Genomic DNA, 24,054 nt, shown 5'->3' on the forward strand with positions numbered 1-24,054 from the left:
ATTGCAATATTGGTTTGAAACTTGAAAATTTGCTAAATAGGAAGTTAAGGGCACTAGTGATTACTAGTAATCTTAAGGGTTCTAATCGTGATGCATCAATTGAGAAGGTAACAAGACATATTTTGACTGGGTTGATTTGATGAACTTGCATGATGATTACACATGGTTGGGTTTGATGAAAGCAAGGTTGATATGGGTTGTTTGGTCTAAATTTATTGTTCTGAAAGGTGTTAATATGTGGTAGGTTCATCCTCGTCAACCACATAATTGGTCACGAAGGAAGCTTTTGAATTTTAGAGATACATTGATGCAAATTTAGATAATGAAATATAACTTCAAAGTTACGAAAATTTGAAAACTTTCAGGAAATAAGCATGAGAAAATGCATTGAGTAGAATGATCCGTAGACGCTCATATTGTTGTTTGACTTGCAATTCAAGATTGATTCATGTTATATCTCCTCCGCATATCACGTTAAATTGTATCTTTAGAGCCTCTCGTAACAATTTTGTATCCTCTGACAATTGAAATTATTCACTCGATAGAGTAACGAGTAGTTATCATTGACTTTACATCTGATACCAACACTAAAGTTCAACATATGTAACTTCAGGCGACCTTCTAATATGTAAAAAAAAAAAATAGGTAAACCTTCATCTTCTTCATCAATTATCTTCTTTTTCTACACTTAAAAAAACATACGACCTTAATCGCCTGTAACTGTAACTCCACCACTAACAACATATGTATCTTTAGAGTGTTTCCGCATGATCCTTTACGTATACCTTTGTCAATTCACGAATTTTATCTTGTGGATAATGGTACAGAGAAAATTATTAAAGGATAAATATTTAAAATTTTATAAAAAAATTATGATTTTTTTATTAAAATAAATTATTAATTAAAATATATAATAATTTAAATTTTTTAAAGAGTGATTGTCTTTATCTATTCTCTTCAATCCATCTTTACTCTCACATATATATATAGTTTAGGGTCCACTTACACGATTTAAAACTTTTTAATTTTATATAGATTTAGAAAAAATAGATGACTAAGACTGACTCATTGTTTTTCTAGTGAATATCTTATAATTTCCTACTATTAATCTCGATCGTATATTTTCATTCATCTATCAATTATAAATTTATGTAAAACTAAAAGAATTTTGCATCGAGTAACATGATTCTATATATGTATATATCACCTTTTATACAAATAAATTTCTAACCGTCCAATTAATTTGATAAGATTACTATTTCTCCCAAATCAAAATTTTACACTAATGAATGGAATCTTGGTAGATTTGGTGTGATCCAATTTATTATAATATAAGCATGCTTTAATTTTAAATTTAGCCTGGACCGACTCTTATATGTAGAAATGTTGACCACGAGTATGCGTAGGGAGCATTGAAAAGCGAGTCAAATTAAAGCTTTCCTAAGGACATACCCACCATCATCCACTTAACCTGCCTAGTGGTACGGCCGAAGATGATGTTTTTAATATATATTATAAAAATATACCTTAGAAGATTTAATTATTTGATTGGAGCAGCAGAGGTTAAAGCTAATTATACAATTAATAATTGCTTGACATGATAGAATTTGTCGTAATATTGATGCCCTCTCTCTCTCTACCGGCTTTAAGCCAACCCTCACCTCCATAATTTGGTCTAATATTATTCACCTCCACATATATATATATATTCTAAAATATTTTTAAAACTATATAATATATATATATATTCAAAAATTAATTTTTAAAAAGTATATTTATGTTTTCAAAATTCATTTTCTAAAAACTATATTATATGTTTTTAAAAAATTTCAAAAACTATATTAATATATATTAAATAAGTCTCGGACGAAAATGAGTGTCTACATGATGATAATATTCCTTTATTTCAATTGGAGTAAGACCTGACTACTTTAAGGCATGAAAAGTATTTTCTTCTCAATAGAAAATAATTAAATATTATCATTTTTTTTTTGCATAAAATTCAAGAACATTATTTAAAGTGATCTTAAATTGAATTAAATTTGAATTTGTAAGTTTCATTACAAAGATAATTAAGTAATCGACTAGGTACCAATGGGTGTGAATAATTCCCCACGCGTAATAGACTCTCGAACTTAGCTTTTGGCACCTAGACTTAAAATCGTTGTTTTAATAAAATTAAAATTAATCTTTTATTAAAATGACAATCGCATTGGTGTTCAATCACACCCTAATCAAATATTGGTGGCGACTCCTCTAACCACCTTTTTATTTTAAAAAAAAACTCAAATTAATCGAGACGAGATTTTTCTCACATCACGCTTTAAAACAATTTTTAAAAAGGAAATCGTTTCGACAATAATCTTAACCTTCCAAAATTCAATTTATATCCCTTGAACATGAGTAATATATATTACTTACATAATTTATCTCAACCACCCAAATTTCCTTCCTCCAAACCTAAAAATTACTCTAGCCAATACATGTAGTACCTAACTATTGAATCCTAAATTACAATGAAATTGATATGTATACTTTTTGCTAATAAATTATCAATTCAATAATAATAATGCGCATACGATCAAATTATGTTACTCTCTTCATTTAATGTAATGCAACGTAACTGATCGAACAAGAAATATGCGTGTAAACATGGAACCAATGCTGATTTTGAGGCCATGGGATGGAGTTCAAGTATACCATTGAATGCTTTTGAGAAGTTTTTGTGGACATTCTACTGTGTTGGTTCCAAGTTTAATGTGTAATAAAAACTTGGTCGAAAGCATAGGGAAAAAAAAAAAATCAGCATGTTATTAAGCATTTCATGGATCACCATAAATTTTTATAAAGATTCGCTGAAAAACCAGCGAGAGAATGCAAGCTGATAATTTATTAAGGCATGGCACATAAGAACGATCACTCATTTCCCATCAGATTATGACAAGACTTTGCGACCCTCACAAACCATAACCTTAACATGACTTTGGTTCATGGTTTTGCTTGAAATTCTTTTGGTTTTTTGAACACCCTGATCTCTCCGATTAAAGCTTACCACCACATACTGTTTTATGGACTTGTAATGATTTCGGATGTAGATAACAATGTTGTTCAAACTTGTATCCAATCACTGGATGACACCTAATGAATGTGAAGGTCACTGTTCCAATGAAAGACGGTGTTATCGACACCAATAAAATTGTGTCTTTCCAACAATTATTTTTTATCAAAGTTAAGTATTTACACAAATTTTTGTCTAGATACCTAATGTATTTTTAATTAATATCTCATTTCAACTAATATATATTAAAATTTTACTTTAATAAATGTATTTTATATTCTTAGATGTACAAGATAAATATTTTGAAATAAGCCTATTTTGAAGTACATGTAGTTATCAGATTCCTGTCGTTGATCACAATTTGTTCAATTTGTAAGCATTTTGTGACGACTTGGCATTGCAACGTGGCTTATCTTCAACCTTTGAGTATAATTTGGCATATGATCACTAACACCACATTTCCACATATTTCCAAAGTTTGGTAGCTCGAACAAATCTTAATTCACACATTAACACGCTGTTAGGCATAATTTCATTACTAAAATATGCGATTATTCAAATATACTGAATGTTAAATGAATAAATTTAATTTTATTATTACATTCAACCCTAATAATTAGAAAAATAATGAACGTCATTAGAAAACGACGAGAAAAAAAAATAAACATCACTAATTTTCACTTTGAGGGCGATTGGTACCCAACTTCAAATGAGCGTCACAAGATTGTTAAACGCAGTGTTTAGAAAATCGGACCGGATCGGCCGGTTCAACCGGGAATCGTAGCCTAATCCGGTTCAATCTACACCGGTTGAATCGCTACTAGTGAACCGGTCGGAACTGTTGAACCGTTCGAACCGGACCGGCTGAAAACCGGAAAAACCGCCAATTTTGTTTTTTTTTTTAAAAAAAAATAAACCAAACGACGTCGTTTGTTAAACGAGCCAAGTCGAACTCAAGTATTGCTGAGCTCGACTCGAACTTGAAAACTTTAAAAGTAAGCTCAACTCGACTCAAACTCACGAGCTAAAAATTATCAAGTTCAACTCGAAATCGAAATATAATATTGAAACTTTAACTCAAAAAGGCTTGAACTCAAAAAAAAAATTAGAAGCTCAATTGAAGCCTAAAATTCGAGCTTGATTGAAGTGAAAGAATAGTTCACTCAATGCTCACCAAAAGGCTTCATGATTTTGAATGTCAAATTATCTCTATTATTTATAGAAGTTAGTTAGGATGTTATTCTATGTTTCTTAGCCATGTGAGATTGTTTTTTAAAAAATTAAACCAAACAATATCATTTTGTTATGATTTTTTAGCCCCAAATTTATTTTTTGATTATAGTTATATAATTATATTTATTATTTAATATGTTTTACCTTAAATATTATGTTGTAGTTAATTTGAATCATTTTGTTTCGCTTGATTTTTATGGTTTTTAACTTATATATGTTATGACTTGCTTTGAATATGACTTGTGATATAAAAAATTAATTTTTATTAAATATTTTTGGTATTTTTATTTAATTTTTTAAATAATTATGACGTCGTCCGGTTCTTCCGACCGAGACCGGTCGGACCGGTACGACCGGTTGAACCAATGAACCGGTAGCATAACCGGTTCGCTAATCGGTCCGGTTCTGAAAATCATGTTAAACGACACCGCTCAAGTGATTTTCTTCTTTTTATTTATTTTATATGGTTTTGAATTTTAAACTGGTTTAAATAAGGATTTTATTTATTAAAGAACGCAGAAGTAATGTCAACCATCTTTAGAATAAGTGATTAAAAACTTTCGCTTAATATATTTTCTCTGTTTTAAATACAAATTTCTCCTTTCCTACGTAAATAAAAAACCAAAAAAATTACAATAATTATAAAATAATGTTTTAATCTCAATAATCACAACCCTAAACCCTAAAGCTTAGTAATTTAAGCAAATGAAGGGTAGCGCTTTCGCAGTGTATGTACATGTTTTTATTCCAAAGGGTATCTTTACAGCAAATGGTGATCTTTCTCTTTGGAAATAAACCAGTGTTTTACCATTTAAACGACGTTATAAAAATGTGGTCCACTCTTAGGGGGTGTTTGGTATCTTTGTGGGATTCTCATCACATGGGAATCCCATATTCTCATATTTGATTGGTCGAGAATCTCATTTCCAGTAATATTTTATTATTAATAGTAGATTTTTTTAGGGTATATTATCGGGAATGTCATTACCTCCCTTCTCTTAGGTATTGTAACATTAACGGCATTTTGGACTAAAATGCCCTTAAATTTTTATTTTTTTAAAAAAATATACTTCTTCTGTCATTGAATAATAAAAATTCTACGAAGGTTAAATTACAAATTTATCCTTAAATTATTTTAGATTTACAAAAAAGTCTATAATTAAAATTTTATATGAAGTTCAGGGGTTAAAATTTTTTTTACCCTTTCATTAAAATTTTTTTATATTTTAATTTTGTAAAAAAATTATATAAATATTATAAATTTAATTTTTTTAAAGAAAATATATAAATATTTTATAATTTGTAATATTATACAAATATATAATAAAGACAATTTGGTCAAATATACATTCCAATAATCTTTTATTCCTTTAACCATACACGGTGATATTACATTCCTACTAAACCAACCAAACACAAAATACAACATTCCCAGTAATCATATTCCCTGATAATCTTTTATTCTCACTGATAATCTTACATTCCGTGAACCAAACACACTCTTATAATATTATGATTCATGCTAAATAGGGAAAAAGTCAAAAGTTTAATCCATGCTTTCCTTTTAAATGTTTAAATAGGACCACAACATCCGCACTAAAGCAATTCCACGCTGTGATTCTTCTGCAAAGAATCTGATCTTTATCCCACTAAACAACTTTAGATCACATCATATGTTATTCAAGCACAACAAGCGATGGAGAATGGATTAAATATCAGTAGGGTATATATAATGTTTTAATAGGTATTGAAACTTAAAATTCAGAAGAAAATATCTAATTTGTTTAATATTTAAATTTATAATGACTTAAATTATAATTAGACCAAAATTTGAGAACATATAATTATTCTTCTTTCGGTCCCTACTTAATCAAATATTTAATAAATTCTTGTATTTTGTAATTGAATGCTTATTTTTACATGAACCAAAATACTCCGTCACTGAACACAACCCACCATATAGGAATTACTTCCCCCCTAAACTTTGCTTTTTAGTAGCTTCATTGGTCTATTATAAACATATTTCAAGTAAATTTTATAAATTATTTTAGTTTTGATATCTTTGAACGCATCAAGTGATTTCAATAATAGAGGATGTTGTTTTTCTCAGGACTTTAAATATTCATGTTCGAGTAATTATGTCTATAAAATATATATGTTATTAATGACTAAGAAAAATATTAAACAAATATTATTTTAGTCATTTCATATTATTAAAAAAAGGAGTTTTCCGTATGATTGTATCATCATATTAAAATAACTCAAAACTTTTTTAGATTACAATTACAATTTAATATAGAATAATCGTTAATATTAAAAGGTCTAGTACGAGGGTTCAAAACATATATATTAATCTTAAATATTATATAGAATTGAGAACAAAATGGGGGGGGGGAGTGAATCTAGCTTGGGCTTTCCTTTTTTAAGGTGACATAGTCATGTGTTTTGGACTTAAATTATTAGACCTTTCTATTCATACAAGGGACTCTTTGGGTCATAAAGCCCAAAACAATTAGGTCTTACTTCGTCATTTCATTGAGCCTGATGATCGTAGCTAACAAGAAATCAGAGACATGATACATAATCCAAAGTGCTGACTAAAAATAAATAAATTTAATTCTCCATATGTTATTACTTAAAAAAATACTTGTATACTTAGGGATGGCAATTCAACCCGAATCCGACGGGTTCCGACCCGACCGGGTCGGATTTTTTTTAAAAATTCGGGTTCGGGTCGGGTTTTTTTTTAATGTACTGTTCGGGTCGGGTCGGGTTTCTGGTGAAAAAAATCCGACCCAACCCGACCCGAAAAATATATATAATTTTATCCTATATATTTAGGGATAATTACAATAATGTCCCTCCATATATAATTTTTTCAATTAAGTCACTGTTTTCATTGAATAAATTTTTTTTATTATTATTTCGGGTCGGGTCGAGTAGGGTTTCTAAGTCATATATTCGGGTCGGGTCGGGTCGGGTGAAACCTTAATTTCGTCAGGTCGGGTCGGGTCACGGGTGAAAAACCCTTTCTTCTCGGGTCGGGTCGGGTGGCCCAAAAACCCGACCCGACCCATTGCCATCCCTATGTATACTGGACGCGTAGGATTTTCACGTTCTCTCTAGCGCCACTTGGATTTTTTTTTTTAATTTTGTCGATTTACGACGCCATCAATTTTAATGATAGTTAGTAATTTTATTCTTTATTTATTTTTTTATATTTTTTCTTTTTTTTTAATGTCTAATAACTATGTATTTATGGTACGATTTTTTTCTATCATTATAACACGTTCTCCGTTGTTTGAAATATTTTTCGATCTTCTCTATCGAATGTTTGGTCGTTCATTTTTGCTTAAACTTTTTTAGGATTGTATTTGACATCTCTTCGATTGATAAAGATGGTGTTTATTTGTTATCATGTTAATCTTCCCTGCGTTGAACCTTTAGATTAGATTTGGATGAGTGTTTGCATTTGGAAATAGTTTTATCATGTTCGATTGTCAGTGGGTTTTCAATAGTTTGGTTGCTTGTGTATGATTTATTTGTGGCCGCACTCAGATCTGTTTGTATCTATATTTTATTTGAGTTCTTTGGATAGTTTTTTAATATTTTTTTGTATAGACTTTGTTTGATCTCAAGCGTTTAATTTCTTGTGTCTATGATTATAAAAAAAATATCTTAATTATAAGTTTAATATATGATTGCAAAACCACCATTATTTTAGATTTTTTTTCTAATAAAACTAGTGGTTTGTATTTTCATTAAAAAGAGCCTTGTAAAACTGTAGTAATGAATAAGTCGAGTCCCTAGTCGAGAGAGCTAAAAGTAACCTAATCCTGCCTATGTGACATTGCTTACAAGTTACTCAACCAAATTTAATATTGGCCATTGAAACGGTCATTGGATTATGAACAGATACAATCTCCAATCTCTACTGGCATCAACTGCTTTAATTTCCTTCTAATTGTTTAATTAATCCCACCACTAACCTAACTCTTCATGCCATTAATGAAAAGACTTGCTTTAATTTGCTTCCAACTAATAGAGTTGATCGTAATAAATAATATTAGATACAACAACATTACATAATTATAAATTTAATTAAAACGATGACTCAATGATACCTCATATCTTTAAAATGTTGATGAAGTTTTGGTTTCATCAAAACAATTAGACTATAGATCTTAGAGGCGTTTAAGTAAAAGTCATACCCACCGTCATATTTTTTTCTCTCGAAAACATTTATTGACGCTTGGAGATGAATAAATAATTTGTATCCGATAGATTCTAATCCGATTCGATCTAATCATATTAATTTTTTATTTGAAAATCGGGTCAAGATTGGATCAAATCTTGAGAGGGGTATAGTTGGGTTCGGGTTGAAGTCAATTTAGGATAAAAAAATTCAACCTTGACTCAATTCAAAATAATTAATATATTTATAAAAATACCATTATATATTCATTCAATTTACCCGAGATAAAAATTAAACTTAAATATTCATTAATTCAAAATTTGCGAACTTTGACAAGATCTCAGTAAAAGTAATTTATGATTTTTGAAAATTAATTACTGCAAACAGAGATAAAGAAAAGAAAATTCAAAGTCTGTTTAAAATAAAAAGGTTGAGGCATTGATTTAAAGGATGGGAAGTGGAGCAAATTGCGCACACGAAACGACCAGTCCTCCACCATATGCATGCTTTGTGGGAACCTCTAATTTCATTTTCTGCTAGACAAGGGGCTGCGATCTGGGAATAAAATAAACTATTTTAATTAATTAAATTAATCGGACTCTGGTCTCACGACAAAAGTTATGGGCAATACGTCAAATTAACATTTTATATGTCATTTGTATATTCCAAGGACAATTGGAATTTTATTCTATGGACAATTTTCAATCCCTCTAGAATCAGGCTGTTTCCTTAGAATCGAAGCATTAGGTATATGTAACTTTCAACTACATCACCCCCACCCTTTTCCACAAGTATCTAACCCATACCAGAGTCCCTGGGATAGATAACAGCTTAAAACTAGTAATAACACGCACGCTTATAATACTAAACTTCTAAGTGCAAACTTATGGCAAGCTAGTTGAGGGGGGCGGAGCTTCATCAAAAAGGAAATCGTGCCGAAATCACAATCAGGTAGCTCATTAGGTTCATCGCTCCAATACCACAAATACTCAGTCTTCGATACTGCAATAATCCTCCAACATCATACCGAAATCATTGACGAACATAAATACTAAACTTCTAAGTGCAAACTTATGGGCAAGCTATGTTGAGGGGGGCGGAGCTTCATCAAAAAGGAAATCGTGCCGAAATCACAATCAGGTAGCTCATTAGGTTCATCGCTCCAATACCAAAATACTCAGTCTTCGATACTGCAATAATCCTCCAACATCATACCGAAATCATTGACGAACATATAGTCCCAGCATCGTCATCTATGTTGGAGCTCCTGGCCAACTGAAACAGGCAGTAAAGGATCATTGATGAAACTGAGGTCGGGTATCGGTATATCATCGAAGTTGGCATTGAACACTTGTTTGTTGGCATCAATGCAATCGTCATTGCTGTTTTTCGAGACTGAAACGGAAGCAGATGTATCTGCTTCCTGCATCGATGGGGAAGTATAAGATAAGAGGCTATCAGACACCTCTGAAAGCTGCAGAGCAGGAAAGGTCATTGGTTTTCTCAGATGAAGCAGCAGCAAGAGCCAGAGCATCAAATTCTAGCTTTTTAGCATTGTAGCCTTGGCTGCTGCTTCGGATGTGCCGTAAGTACCCAACCAAATCCTGTTTTCTTCAACGGATGCCGGATTTCAGCAGCCCATTTGCCCCACTTTCTTTGACGAACACCAACAGGTTTTTTTCCTTTCGCCACTGATGATTTATTATCTCCGAGAGCTTTACTCAAAAACCTTTTCCTGCTGGTCGGGGCTTTAGAGTTACTGTCTTGAGAAGAAGACTCAGATTCAATGGTTTAACCACAGGAGACAAGCCTAAAGCAGGAACTTAATCTCACGAACAAATCTTCTTCCCCTAAGGGATTTTCTAGGGACAGTGTCCTCGTATTCATCTTCGCTCGAAGAAGAATCAGTAGCATAAGGATCATGGAAGATGACGCGAACTTTTCTAGTCATTCGTGCTTCTTCTTCAGTCATGACTGATTCGGTTTCTTGCTCTTTTTGCAGATCTTGTTTGAACTCATGCTTCGTTTTCGGTGGAAACAAACTGGGTAAAACTCAGCTAATACCCCCCTCAAAACACCCGGAAAATTGTGGATAACTATGAAAACAAAATCAAGTGAGAATAAAAGGGTGAACAAAATTTCTCTCAGAAAATCAAAGCAATATCAAGTATCAGCCCCTCTAGAAACAAAAAAAGATAGATAAATCGTTGTTTTATCTGAAAACCTCCAAAACACTCACACCGGAACAAGTCCTGCAACAAGAAAACAGAACAATCCAACATCAAAACACAGAAAAAAAAACACAAAAAACACAGATTCGGATAAAAACAAGAGCATGGGTTTATATGTTTGACATACTTTTTTGGTCTCAAACGCATCGAAACAGTCGGGAACACGGGATTCAGTCTCTGCCTAAAGAAGCAGAGAAGCATGCAAGAAACAGTCAACAAGCAGTAAGGAAGAAGCGAGCAGAGACAATTTTTGTTGTAGAGAAAACAAGCTGCAACTGAGCCCCAATCAAAGCCAAAACAGACTCAGCCGACATAATCCACTAATCAGCCTCCCTTTAGAGCTCTTCGCAACGGCAACGGAAACCACACCGAAGAGAGAAAAAGAAAGAACGGCGCTAATAAAAAGCCTCCCTCTGCCTTTTTTACCTTCTCAAGAGAAACCAAAACAACAAAAGGGTTTTAGATACTGCTAGATCTAAGCAGAAAAAAAAAGAAGAAATGGATTAGAAATCTATGGCTATGATTCTCTCTCGGTAGCTAACAAAAACCCTGCACAAACAGGCCCTTATCATTTGCTACCTACAGTAATATAGACCAAGGCAAGAAGAAAACACCAGAGTGAAAAACGGTGTTACAAATATGACTAACCAACGAGGTTTTAACACAAAGCACAAATCTCAATGAATAAATTAAATATTTAATAAAAAAACATTTTTTACTTCCATTTTCCTAAGAAAAGTCAGATAAATATAATATTAACATTTCCAAATTTTCCAATACCTTCTCTCTGCGGTGGGTGTGGACTGATTCTGGATTTTCTTATTCAAATCTTCAAGTCGCTTTCTCTTTTTCTTCTTCTACTGCTCTGTTTTACTTTTAAGGCCACTAACCTTTTTATCACACCGAGCAGTCTAAAACCATAATCTATATAAATAATTAAAAAAAAAAATTAAATTAAATATTTATTATGGAAAATAAATAAATGAGCTGTCATGCATATCCCATTAATGCCATGACAACTCCATTACCAATCTTACCATCTCATCGAATCATGGTTTCACTGCCTTGGTTTTTTAATTTTTTTTATTTGCACGAGGTTTTCTAGCTAACACTTACACTCGCGATTGGGATCCACGTTTGCATCGACGAGCTTTATATCTTGGCGCCTGGGATTGGACTGGCTGATGGAGTGTTGAGTACACGGAGGTAGTATTGGATTGGGTATAGAATGTATTATGTCCGATGCTTTATTAGGTATATAAACGAAGCCCACTGGATTCCCGTAACATTCGAGTATGCTAGTAAATTACAATGCTGCCACTGAAGCAGTGACTGACTGACTGCAATTCGTTTTTATTATTTTCAATGAAATTAAAAGCTAATGAACATTTTAAAAATGTTTAGAAAATATCTAAATCATTTTAATTGATAATAAAAAATCGATAAGCTTCAAACTAACAGGATAAATATGATTTTTGATAATATGCATATTCTATGAAAATTAAACAATATTATATTTTTTGAAAATTTATTTCCTTTTAAAGTTTTGAATAAATATTTTTAAATAGGAGATAAGTAAAAAGTTATAAATATTTATTTTTTTCTGGTAGTTATAGTCATTACAACATGTTTGATTCACTTTGTAAAAAAAATAAAACGACAGCTACCAATGTATTTCCATTTAATGTTTTAGGGTTTCCAAATAACAGTCTTAGCAATGTAGTAATGGAAGAGACTGCAGCCATAAACATAAATCACCGTCGTGAAAATCCAACACGTAATATATATCACACACAACCCCACACCCATACGTTTAACCATTCATTCATGCCTGAATTTTTAATACCGTTAACCTAATCAATACATCAACACAGCAGCGATTAAAGCCACATAAATCCAATTAATTATTTTTTATAAGAATATGTTGATGTACGTAATAATCAATATATTAAATATTAATTAGATAAATACTGATTAATTGTGCTTTTTTTTTATATAAATACAAGTTGCCAGGATGGGATCCAGGTTGGAGGATAACAATTAATGCGATTTAATCTTCCTAACTGATATAGGTTATTTTTTTCTTCCATGAATTTGCAGTCATAACAACTATATATATATACCATTAATTGTATCAAACAAATAATTCCAAGGGTTTTTTTTGCTACAAGCAAGGTGTTTGATTTGAAAGATAAATATGGTATATCGTACTTTGTGCCCTCAAAATTTGATAAATATGATAAATAACTTTGTGGTTATACTTTGTGCCCTCAAAATTGATAAATATGAAATAATAACTTTGTGGTTAAACTTTATATATAATTTATTATACTTTGTGATAAATAAGAACTCTCGAATAAATAAAAAGAATATATATGATAGCTAACTCTATATTCCATTGAGAAACCACAATTAATCGATATGACCTCTAATAAGATTATGTGACCCATCAAAAATCAAATACACCACCAGTCTAGTGTATTCACCTAGTTTACCAATTTACAAGTAATTATTATAATTTTAAAGTTGACACATGCATTAATGAGTTTTTATATAACCTTTTCGAGAACGACCAAGAGACAAAATGCGACATCAATTAAAGAATCTCACCTTAACTCTTCATGCAGACAAGGCACTTTGACAATGAACAATAGTCGATTTTCATGGATTGCAGCTCCTCTTAAATCAGAAAGGGTAAATCGTCAATTGATGCCACAATTTTTGTTCTATCAACAAATAGTATATTGAGCATGAAACACTTCATATCCGAAATAATTAATTGAAATGCACCCTAAGGTGAAATATCCGACATCATATCTTAGCATTCCTAAAATCCTTCTCGACATACTTGTTTATTTTTTACTTACGCCCGCAAATTCGAGTTACATAACTTATATGCACAGGCAACCACCTTTAAAAAGAGAGAGGAGTGACCACATGTTCTGTTCACCCATATTCCTCTTCCTACAAGCACTACAAAACTGGTGGACACTGACAGCCCTAAGACCTGTTGAGCCATCTACTAAGAAGCTATGGGTACCGCTACTTTGGAGGCTCGCGGCAACAGACACTAGAACGACCTCGAGAACACCAGCAGGATAAAAGAGGGAGTTTCTGGAGTAGGCAAGGAGACCCTTCTGATGACTAGAGAGAACGAATCTTATTTTTTTTTATTTAATTTTACACATATTTAAGAGCATTGAGTAAAAATAGATAATTAATATTTATAAAAAAAATAAAAAGATATTTATTAAAAAAATAATCTTAATCATTTATCTTTGGTATCATTTTATCTTTATTGTTTTTATTTTAACCCTTGATATTAAAATTGTTGACAACTACTTATAGTTTTGAAGTGTCTATTTTTCACCCGACAAAAGTTATCAATATTAAAAATAATGAATAATTGCCGTTTAAAATGATTTAATTTCCTAATTCATATTCTGAAATTCATATTTCCTATTTTTTATCTATTTTATTATTTTTTAAATAAAGTTCTTTTTTACATATTTATCTAAATAAGTTAAGAGGGACCTTAAACGATTGCAAAATGGTAATATGGATAACAAATTTTTGTGATTTTGATTGGATTTAATTAAGGTTAATTTCTTTCTGTTTTAAATAAAATATATCCCGTTTCAGTTCGATATATTCATCAAAATACCTATTTCTTATTATAGTATTTGAGATGACCAAACCGTTCCTAAATGGCAACCGCAGCTTCCACCGAAAATTACGAAGGTCCAGTTGTCCGTTGTTACACAGCAAAAAGGAAAGGTCCCAAGAAGCCACGTCATCAATTCCACATCCGAACAACCACTTCTTTTTCTTCAAAATAAAAGCAAATAGAAAATCATATTGGAGAGCAATTTGCAGTTGCAGACAGATCACCTCAAATTGCATGGATTCAGGCACTCATACAAGATTTTGTTTTTGGGAGGTAAAATTCTAAGATTTTAAGAAAATATAAGTTTATAAAATTCTAAGAAATAAAGATATAAAAGAATTTAAAATATATAATATTTTTTAAATAAAAATATACGATAATTTTAAATTTTTAAAAGATTAATATTTTAATATTTCGTCGATCCATTCTTATATGGATCGATAAAAAAAGAAAGAGGCCGTGTCAATCCTCGTCAGTATCAACCAGGTACACAGATGTCCAACACCAGTCACTCCTTCTCCCTCGTGTCGCCGATATCGGACTTTGTAAAGGGGTATGCCCTTTTTGGCGGGACTGGAGGGGCGGCGGGCTCCACGTCAGCCTCATTTGGCGGGAAAACGAAGCTACCTTTCTTTGCTCCATTCATCTTCACTTGCGTACCCGACTTGTCCTCTAGTTCAGCCCCGCCCCGCCCTCCCTTTCTCCTTCATATCTACCTTTTACTTTTAGTCAACATACATATGACATGTATGCATGTATTTACGATGTTCATTCGACATAATAAACATGGTCATTAAAGTCACGTGACTTGTGACGACAAATACCACTGGACAGTTACCGAGTCATTTCTTATTCTTATTAATTTTTGGGCATGCTTTGCCATTGGGGACAGATCTCGGTGTTCTTTGCATTTTATTTTTTCAGCTATTATTTTTAATTTTATTTTAGACGGCTGCAGATTTCGATGCAGACATGGTCACGTGACAAAGCTCCCGTTCTTTTTAATAAACAGCAGTCCTATTTAATATTTAATATACGGTAAGAGAGATTATTTCATAGTATCTTTTTTTGTTAGTAATGAGGGTCACTGTTCGTCGGAATATACTATGGTTATACAATAGTTGTAATACACCAAGTACCAGCTCGTTGCAGAAGATTAAAGGAGCATAAGGGAAGAAGAGAAATGGAGGAGGAATGGTGAGTTGGAAAGGATATCATTATCAATAATGTTTTGGTAAAATCTTTGATGACAGGTGTTGAAATCATTTTGTGGTGCCTTCGAAATGTTTCGAGCCTTTAAAAGATGGCTAAATGCTACGTTAGATCTTATAAAATAACTTTTGTGGCAGCTCAGGACACTGAGACGATGATATATGATACTAATGCAATGATCTGCGATGGTTGATTATGTAACATATGAGTTAAATTATTTTTTAATAGAGTTTTAGGTTATTTTTTTTTTAGTTTAGAGGTTTATTTGATTTTCTAGAAAAAAAATAAAGATATTTAAAATATAAAAATATTCTAAAAATAGATATAAAAAAATAGAAATATCATCAATTGAGTCATTCTATAAGTCAACAGTTTCGATCTAAACATAAAAAATGCGAGACTAAAAGAAAAAAAATATCAAATGTCAGTCCAATGATGAAATATCAAGCATAATATATTCATAAAGATTTAAAACAAGACGTATAACGTATGTGTTTTTTTAAACATTTTTAATCTTTAATAAGTTATCATTTTATAGTTTGTGAAATATTTTTATTTTTAAACTAAAAATTTTAATAGTATTTTTAATATATATATTAAAAATTTAGTGATTTAACTTTTATTTTTTCATATTTTGATATTTAATTTTTTGAATATTTTTAAATTTAAAATTTGAAATATTTTCTCTAAAAATCAAATAAGACATTATTTAAAAAAAAACCTTTGAACTCATAAAAAAATCAATTTTGTCTATCTACCACTATGGACGGTCATGTTAATATTATAAATTGTCACATAAACATTGTAACAATTAACGATAAAAGTAATTGGCCAAAGAACCATATTAAGTGTTTTCTTCTTCTTCTTTTTAATTTAAAGGTCACGTCGAGTGTAAAAGTTGTGTGAGGATCGTATTAAAAAACGTTTAAAACATATTTTCAAGTTTATTATGACTTTGATTTATTTTTAAGAAATTCTGACAAATCTGATTAAGTCCAAATCAATTTTATAATCATTTATTTTATCACCAAAATTTCAACAAATAATATAGATCAACCTAAATTTCGAGTTCATTTTTTCCATCGCATTTCATTCGCATCTTTTTTTGTTCTTAGAATATAATGTTAGATTGTATAATTTAATTCTTAATTTAGATAAATCATATATAAGAAAACATTGTTAACCAATAACCATTTAATTCTTAATTTAGAATATTGTCAAAACATATTAGAGAAATTATATAAACTGAAAATACAGTAAATATAATTTTTAGAAAAATAAAATGATATATAATTAACATATACCATATGTATAGTTTGTTCAAATTTATAGGCTTATATAAGAAAAGTATAAAACCATCACAAAAGTTTAGAATTTAAAAATATTTAATATATATTCTTTTTCTCATATATTCGTCGTGGATTCGTGATATACAAATTTAAATAAAATTTTACTTAAAATAATTACAAATTAATAATTAATATTGAGATTATTATAAACATTTACGTTATATGTATATAATTACATTTAATACAAAATAAATTTGAATCCAATCTCGTATCAAATCCAAAAAGAACTTGATAATAGAAAGGGCTTAAATCCAACATGATCTAAACTAAATAAAATCCAACTCAAAATAGGCACAATTGACGCCTATAAGAAGGCCCCGACATATTTTCTATGAAGTCCAAAATTTTAAATATTTATATACCTCCAAAAGATTTATGGATATTCTCATTAACCTCCAAATTAGGGATGGACATGAGTTGGGTTTTTGGTCCTCATGACCCGACCCGACCAAAACAAGTTCACCCTACCCGATATATAACTTAAAAATCCGACTCGACCCAAAATAATAATAAAAATATTTTTATTCAATAAAAACAGTGACTTGATTGAAAAACATAATATATAAAGAGGTATTGTTATAATTATTCCTAAATATATAAAGTAAAATTATATATATTTCAGGTCGGGTCGGGTATTTTCACCCTACACCCGAACCCAATTTTTTTTAATGCAACCCGATTGGGTCGGGTCGGGTTCGGGTCCCATGACCATCCCTCCAAATAGATTAAAAAAATAATTAACGCTCAATATATTTTTTAAAATTCTTACCAAATCCCTAAAAAAATTAATATTTAAAAAATTAATTAGACCTCCAATACTTAATTTCAAAATCTATAATGATGTTTTTTAATTGTTGATTACAAAATAATATTTGTTTAATTTTTTTAATTTATTAACCTTCCATATATATTTTATCAATATAGTTGTTCGAATTTAAGACTTTAAGAAGAAGAATAACCTTCTTTTTATTTCCCTTTAACTAGATGTCTTCAAATTCGTCATTGACTTAGGTGGTGTTTGTTTTCACTGTGCAAGCTCTTCAAACCACTTATGTCTGCGTCGCGCAGACCACGCGCAGACATTAGGCTTCGCAGACTGTTTATTTTTTAGAAGACAGAAGCTCTTCAAACGTCTGCGCGAACTCTTCTTGGTGCAGACTTAGTTTTATGTCTTCAAAGGTCTTCAAGCCTCTTCAAGAACAATTATAAAATAAATTTATTTATTAAAATAATTTTAAATAATTTAATAAGGTTATTTATTTTAAAATAATTTATTATAAAATAATTTATTTTAAAATAAATTATTATAAAATATGGATTTGATTTATTTTAAAATAATTTATTTTAAATAATTTATTAGTATGGATTGATTTATTTTAAAATATGGATTGATTTATTATTGTAGTTGTATAGATTGATTTATTTTAAATAATTTATTAGTATAGATTGATTTACTTTAAAATACGGATTGATTTATTTTAAATAATTTATTAGTATTGATTGATTTATTTTAAAATATGGATTGATTTATTTTAAATAATTTATTAGTATGGATTGATTTATTTTAAATAATTTATTTGTATGGATTGATTGATTTATTTTAAAATATGGATTGATTTATTATTGTAGTTGTATAGATTGATTTATTTTAAATAATTTATTAGTATCGATTGATTTATTTTAAAATATGGATTGATTTATTTTAAATAATTTATTAGTATAGATTGATTTATTTTAAATAATTTATTTATATGGGTTGATTTATTTTAAAATATGTATTGATTTATTTTAAATAATTTATTAGTATGGATTGATTTATTTTAAAATATGGATTGATTTATTTTAAATAATTTATTAGTATAGATTGATTTATTTTAAAATATGGATTGATTTATTATTGTAGTTGTATAGATTGATTTATTTTAAATAATTTATTAGTATGGATTGATTTATTTTAAAATATAGATTGATTTATTTTAAATAATTTATTATTTTAGTTGTATGGATTATTTAAATTTCAGTATTGTAAAACTAAAATTATTTAAATCTCAATATTGCAAATCTCTTTTAAGTTTAAAAAATCAGTTTATTTATATTTCAGTTCATTTTAGCAGTGTGCAGACGTTAAAAAACAAATAGTCTTCTTCTTGCAGACTGCAGACTTTTAGTCTACCTCTTCTGCTGCAGATGCCTGCAAATGCGATCCGCAGACTGCAGACCTTTTACCTCTGCAAAAACAAACACCAACTTAGTTTATAATGGTGTTTGTGTTTTTATGAGAAGAGATTCCCTTTGTATTTTTTTTTTTGTAGTTGATCAATAGATCGAATATTAATAAAAAGGTATGAATCTAATCAAAACTCATTTAACAGCTGCTGAATACCTCAAATTTGCATTACTGCATTTTTAAACCATAACATCCACAACACCCTAAGGAGCATACAATGAAGATTTAAACCTCAAATTTGTTTGGTTACATGGAAAAGGATGAACATGAAATCATCATCATTTCGCCATGCACCCAATTAAGAACAGCAGGAAATGAAAATGGAAGGGATAAAAACCCCCCGAAAGTGAGAATAAATGGCACACAATATAGAGAACATCCTAATCATCAACCTTGTGTCCCCATTTTCATGGACATTTCAAAGTTCTTTCCAACGTACAAGTTCAAACCCGAAATTTCCACCATTAAAGGCTTCTTCTCTCCTTGTTCATCTTCAACATCAGCTTGCAAACGCATCTGTTCCACTGAGCCCAACTCAATGTTCGGCGCACCATTAGCTACTGGACTTCCATTGATTTCGAGACTGGATGCGTCTACACTTCCACCCAATCCCAATACAGTTACTTTCTTATTTTCCAACCTTTGTCTAAAGCAAACTTACCCTCATGAACCTCTGACCAGATCTTCACCGATCCCTCCTTCACCGTAGCGTATAAATCGACGTATGTCGAATACCCGTTCCCGAGTTTCATTTCAGGGAGCTCGTCATTGTCTAGATAAAGGTTGCCTTTGGCTTGTGCTTCGCTAGCCCCGATTGGGAAGGCTACTATGAGAGTAAATGGTGTCATTCTAGCTTCCTTGGAGATCATTCCACCTTGTTGCATTGGTAGTATGGTATTCTGATACAAATGTACATTAACCACATTCAACGGTGCATCAAGTGTAAAGTATTGTCCCTTTGACACAATGGTTTGTGTCATATCGAAGACACTGTACCAAGATCCGGGTGGGAAAAGTGCTTTAACCGATGTTTTCCCTTGTTCAAGCACCGGAGATACCATGAGACTGCTTCCGAGCAAGAATTGGGTGCTCAACCCATAGCATTCCTTGTAAGCAGGAAATGAGAAGAAAAGTGGTCTGGCTATTGGTGCTCCACTTGTATGAGCCATGTAGTTGAGTGTATAGAGGTATGGAAGAAGTTTATACCTCATACCTAGAGCATTTTGAGCAGATTTGGTGACAGTCTTCCATTGATACAGCTCCTGCCTTGGAGAATAGTAATTTGCATGATCTCGAGAGAAAGGGTAAAATGCACCGACTTCGATCCAACGATTACACAACTCTTCGGTTGGAGCAGGATAGAACCCACATATATCTGCACCAACCATTGGAACACCAAATATACCGAAATTCAACACTGTAGTTATAGAATACTTCAAATCTTCCCAAGTGCCCTTATTGTCACCTGTCCAATGAGCAGCATACCTTCCTGAACCAACGTATGTAGATCGTGACAATATAAATGGCCGTTTTCCCTCGAGCCCTTGGAGTGCTTTGTGAGTTGCTATGGATTGAGCAAATCCGTAAAGACTATGAGCATCATACTCTAGAACACCGTTGTAGTGAACAGCGCTAGTGGCAATCGTTTTGAACCCAATTGGTACCTGCAACCCAGAAGCATTTATCTTGTATGGTGGATTGTCCCATCTTGTACTTGTTATGTTCTTGCAGTCTAAGCAACAGATCCAACCAGGGCCAGTGCCACTTGGGCAAACCTTGCCTTTTGGAATCGTGCACTTCCCAGAACAGAAATTCGATGCTTCATTCATGTCGATCCAGAGCCCATCAACAGGTACAAGTTCATGAAAACGACGGATTTCATCACCCCACCATGCAACAGTTTTTGGGTTGAGGAAGTCCGGAAAATTAACAGCCCCAGGCCACACTTGAGCCAAGTAAGGCTCACCATCATACTTGATAAATACATCATTGGCAATCCCTCTTTGGTATACACCATAACTGGAATTAACACCAATTCCAGGATCAATAATGACAATGTATTTCATACCTCTTTTATGAATTTTGTCCAGGAATGCAAGAAGCTTCGGACGAGGGTAGTTTACGGGGTTGAGGGTGAAGTCCTTATGGCCATCCATATGATCATCATCGTTCCAGATCACATCCAGTGGGATCTGAGCCTTCTTGTAGTTCTCAACAACATCTTCGACAACAGAGAGGTTATGATAACCCCATCGACATTGGTGAAACCCTGCAAATCATATTTATAAAAATATATACAAAAAAATAATGAATACATTTTATTCATACAAACTGGAAAGTATAAGATGCTAAGTTAATCTTTAAGACTTCTCATGTTAAGAGAAACCCCAAAGCTGACAATGAAGGCTACAAATAACACGAAGCGGAAATCTAATGACCAATGGTACCTTTGTTGTTCTATGCTCTTTTTTAACTTCCATTTTTTCACAAAAAATGCAGAAAACAACTCCATATCAGTATTGGAATGAAATATTGCAGTAAGAGTTCATAATGGCATGAAAATTTCAGAAAGTTGTAGGAACAACCGAACTACCTGACAAAACTCCCTCATGCTATTGCGAAAATACAAACACATTATTGAAGATCATGGGACATCCATCACATGTAAGCTGGCTTTACCCAAACATTGCAAACAAATAACAAGCCTCAAAGTCACATGCGGATCTTAACCATTAATTACACATTAGATGGTGCCTTTGAAGGAAGAAAGGCACAAAAAATGCTTGTTTTTTTTACCTTGATATACATCTACCGACACACAAAAGGTGCTATAGAATGAAGGTAGCAAACAATAGTTTACTGTGGATACCCCACAGGCTAAGGACTCTTGCCCGAGCTTCGGACCACTGTCGACACTAAATTTTTTAGGGTTCACCTATGGTTACCATCAAACTAGGGCCTACTTATGTGGAAAAAGATGTAATTTTAGGGGGGGAAACATAGTGTGCTTCATGGGATTCTAAAAGGTGCTTTTTTTACTAAATGGTGCATCTAACAGTAAAAATAAAATAAGTATCAAGAACTTTAATCATTGATGTTATATATCTCTATGAGACCTAACATGCCACAAGTCATTTCATTATTGATCATAGAAAAAGATCTCTTAGATTTAAAAAGGTTGATTTGCTTTGGAGAGAATTATTAGACCAAAGGCATGTATAGATGGAGACTTTAAACACATACAATGAAGTAAAAATCAGATATGGGACCAAATCCACCTATCCATATTAAAAAAAAAGGAACAAAAAGCCTCCACCTTAATACGTTACACAAATAGCAGGTATAACCATGTCCATTAGCAATCTAACACTTGCCAACAAAGATATGAATCAAGTGGACCAAGTTTTCTTTAGATTATGCAGCAAATCGTTTCTTTAATGCAACATTAATAATTAAAAATCTAACATTTTCCATCTAAAACAGATAATGTAAGTGAGAAAAAGAAAAGCATACCTAGAGACCAGTAAGGCATGGGAGCTGGCCTGCCGATGAAGGAGGTGTATTGATCCACAACACCGAGGGGAGTCGGTCCGGACAAGAAATAGAAGTCGAAAACGCCACCGATAACCTTATAGGTCAGTGAATTCCCTCTGTAAAACACATCCATGCCATTGCTGTTCAACAAGAGAACAGCATGTGCATATGGCTCACCACCCACATTCCTCAAGTCCATATAAACAGGGTGGGATCCGTACAGATCGGTGTTCAAATTAATAGCCGACACATCGGTTGTGTACAATGTGTAAGGGTCGTTTGGGTACAGCTTGATGCCATGGGGCTGAGTGTTCTCTCCGAGTCCATAGAGTGAGGCATCTTTAGGCAACTGAGTCGAAATCTCCAAGTATTGGTCTTTAAACACCATTTCTCCAAACGAGTCCGACCCATAAGAGCTGGAATTGAAAAGGGTCTGCCCATTTGATTTCCTCTTAACCGCAAAGTTAAAAGGGTCGGCAGTGTAGCTGAATATGAGCTCCGGCCCGGCAATCTCCGAGACGGTTATCGGGTTCTTCCTTGATCTCCCAACCGTGTGCTTTAATGCCGGCGGCTGTTCCCTCGGTAAAAGATTGTACGGAACTTCCCATCTTTGCTTCTCGGCATCTGTTATGTGCACCCTCAGACGATCTTCAGTCTCATGCCTGTAAAAGAAGAAAAATAATAGACTTTTAAGGAACATGCAAAAGAAGAAAAAAGATTGAAACTTTAGTGATATTTTACTCACTTGACGTAGAGTTGCAAGAGAGGAATATCAGGGCCATAAATGTTGTTATTTTCCTTGACCTCAAGGTGGCCTATGAAGCCACCATCGGTGGTCTCTTCAGCAAAGATCAAACGGTACCCTTTGCCAATCTTAGAGGGAACGGATGAAGAAGAAGAAGAAGAATATGCTCCATTGAAACATGATACTAAAACCAGAAGAACGTAGAGGGAACACAAAGAAAGTAATGAACTTGGAGAGAACATTGCTTTAACAAAGCAGAGACTAGTGAGCACTGAGCAGAGTGAGTAGCTAAGCGAGTAAAAAAACTACTCCATTTAATACCGTAGTCAGTCGTTTGATGCATGAATGGGGTGACCTTAGACATGTGATGATGATGATGGGCCAGATGTTACTTTCCTGTTTGATCATTGATATTTTTTTTTCAACAAAGGGTGGTCCCATATCTTATCAATGGCTTTGATTATGGTAGAAACTTTGGTTGATATAATTCATAGAAATATCTTTGGTATATTCTTCTTTTCTGGTATCATTAACACTCCGTTATACGGCATTTGCAGAATTTTAATCTGCCTTTAATTAGTAGAGAATTGATCAAATAGAAGT

At 32.1% G+C, this 24,054-nt stretch overlaps 1 protein-coding gene and 1 pseudogene across 1 annotated transcript; both read right to left on the minus strand.

Annotated features, from left to right (window-relative positions):
* Positions 1–9,278: 9,278 nt before the first annotated feature.
* LOC120203834 lies at positions 9,279–11,031 on the minus strand (annotated as a pseudogene).
* An 8,321-nt stretch (positions 11,032–19,352) lies between these two features.
* Positions 19,353–23,749, minus strand: LOC120203788 (alpha-xylosidase 1). Its single transcript, XM_039203961.1, is given in 4 exon segments — positions 19,353–19,801; positions 19,804–21,441; positions 22,686–23,368; positions 23,452–23,749. Coding segments are annotated over 4 exon segments (2,805 nt in total). The 5' UTR covers positions 23,694–23,749; the 3' UTR covers positions 19,353–19,559.
* Between the last annotated feature and the right edge of the window lie 305 nt (positions 23,750–24,054).

The sequence above is a fragment of the Hibiscus syriacus genome, unplaced genomic scaffold (assembly GCF_006381635.1).
Source record: "Hibiscus syriacus cultivar Baekdansim isolate YM2019G1 unplaced genomic scaffold, ASM638163v2 tig00010263_pilon, whole genome shotgun sequence".
Lineage (NCBI taxonomy): Eukaryota > Viridiplantae > Streptophyta > Magnoliopsida > Malvales > Malvaceae > Hibiscus > Hibiscus syriacus.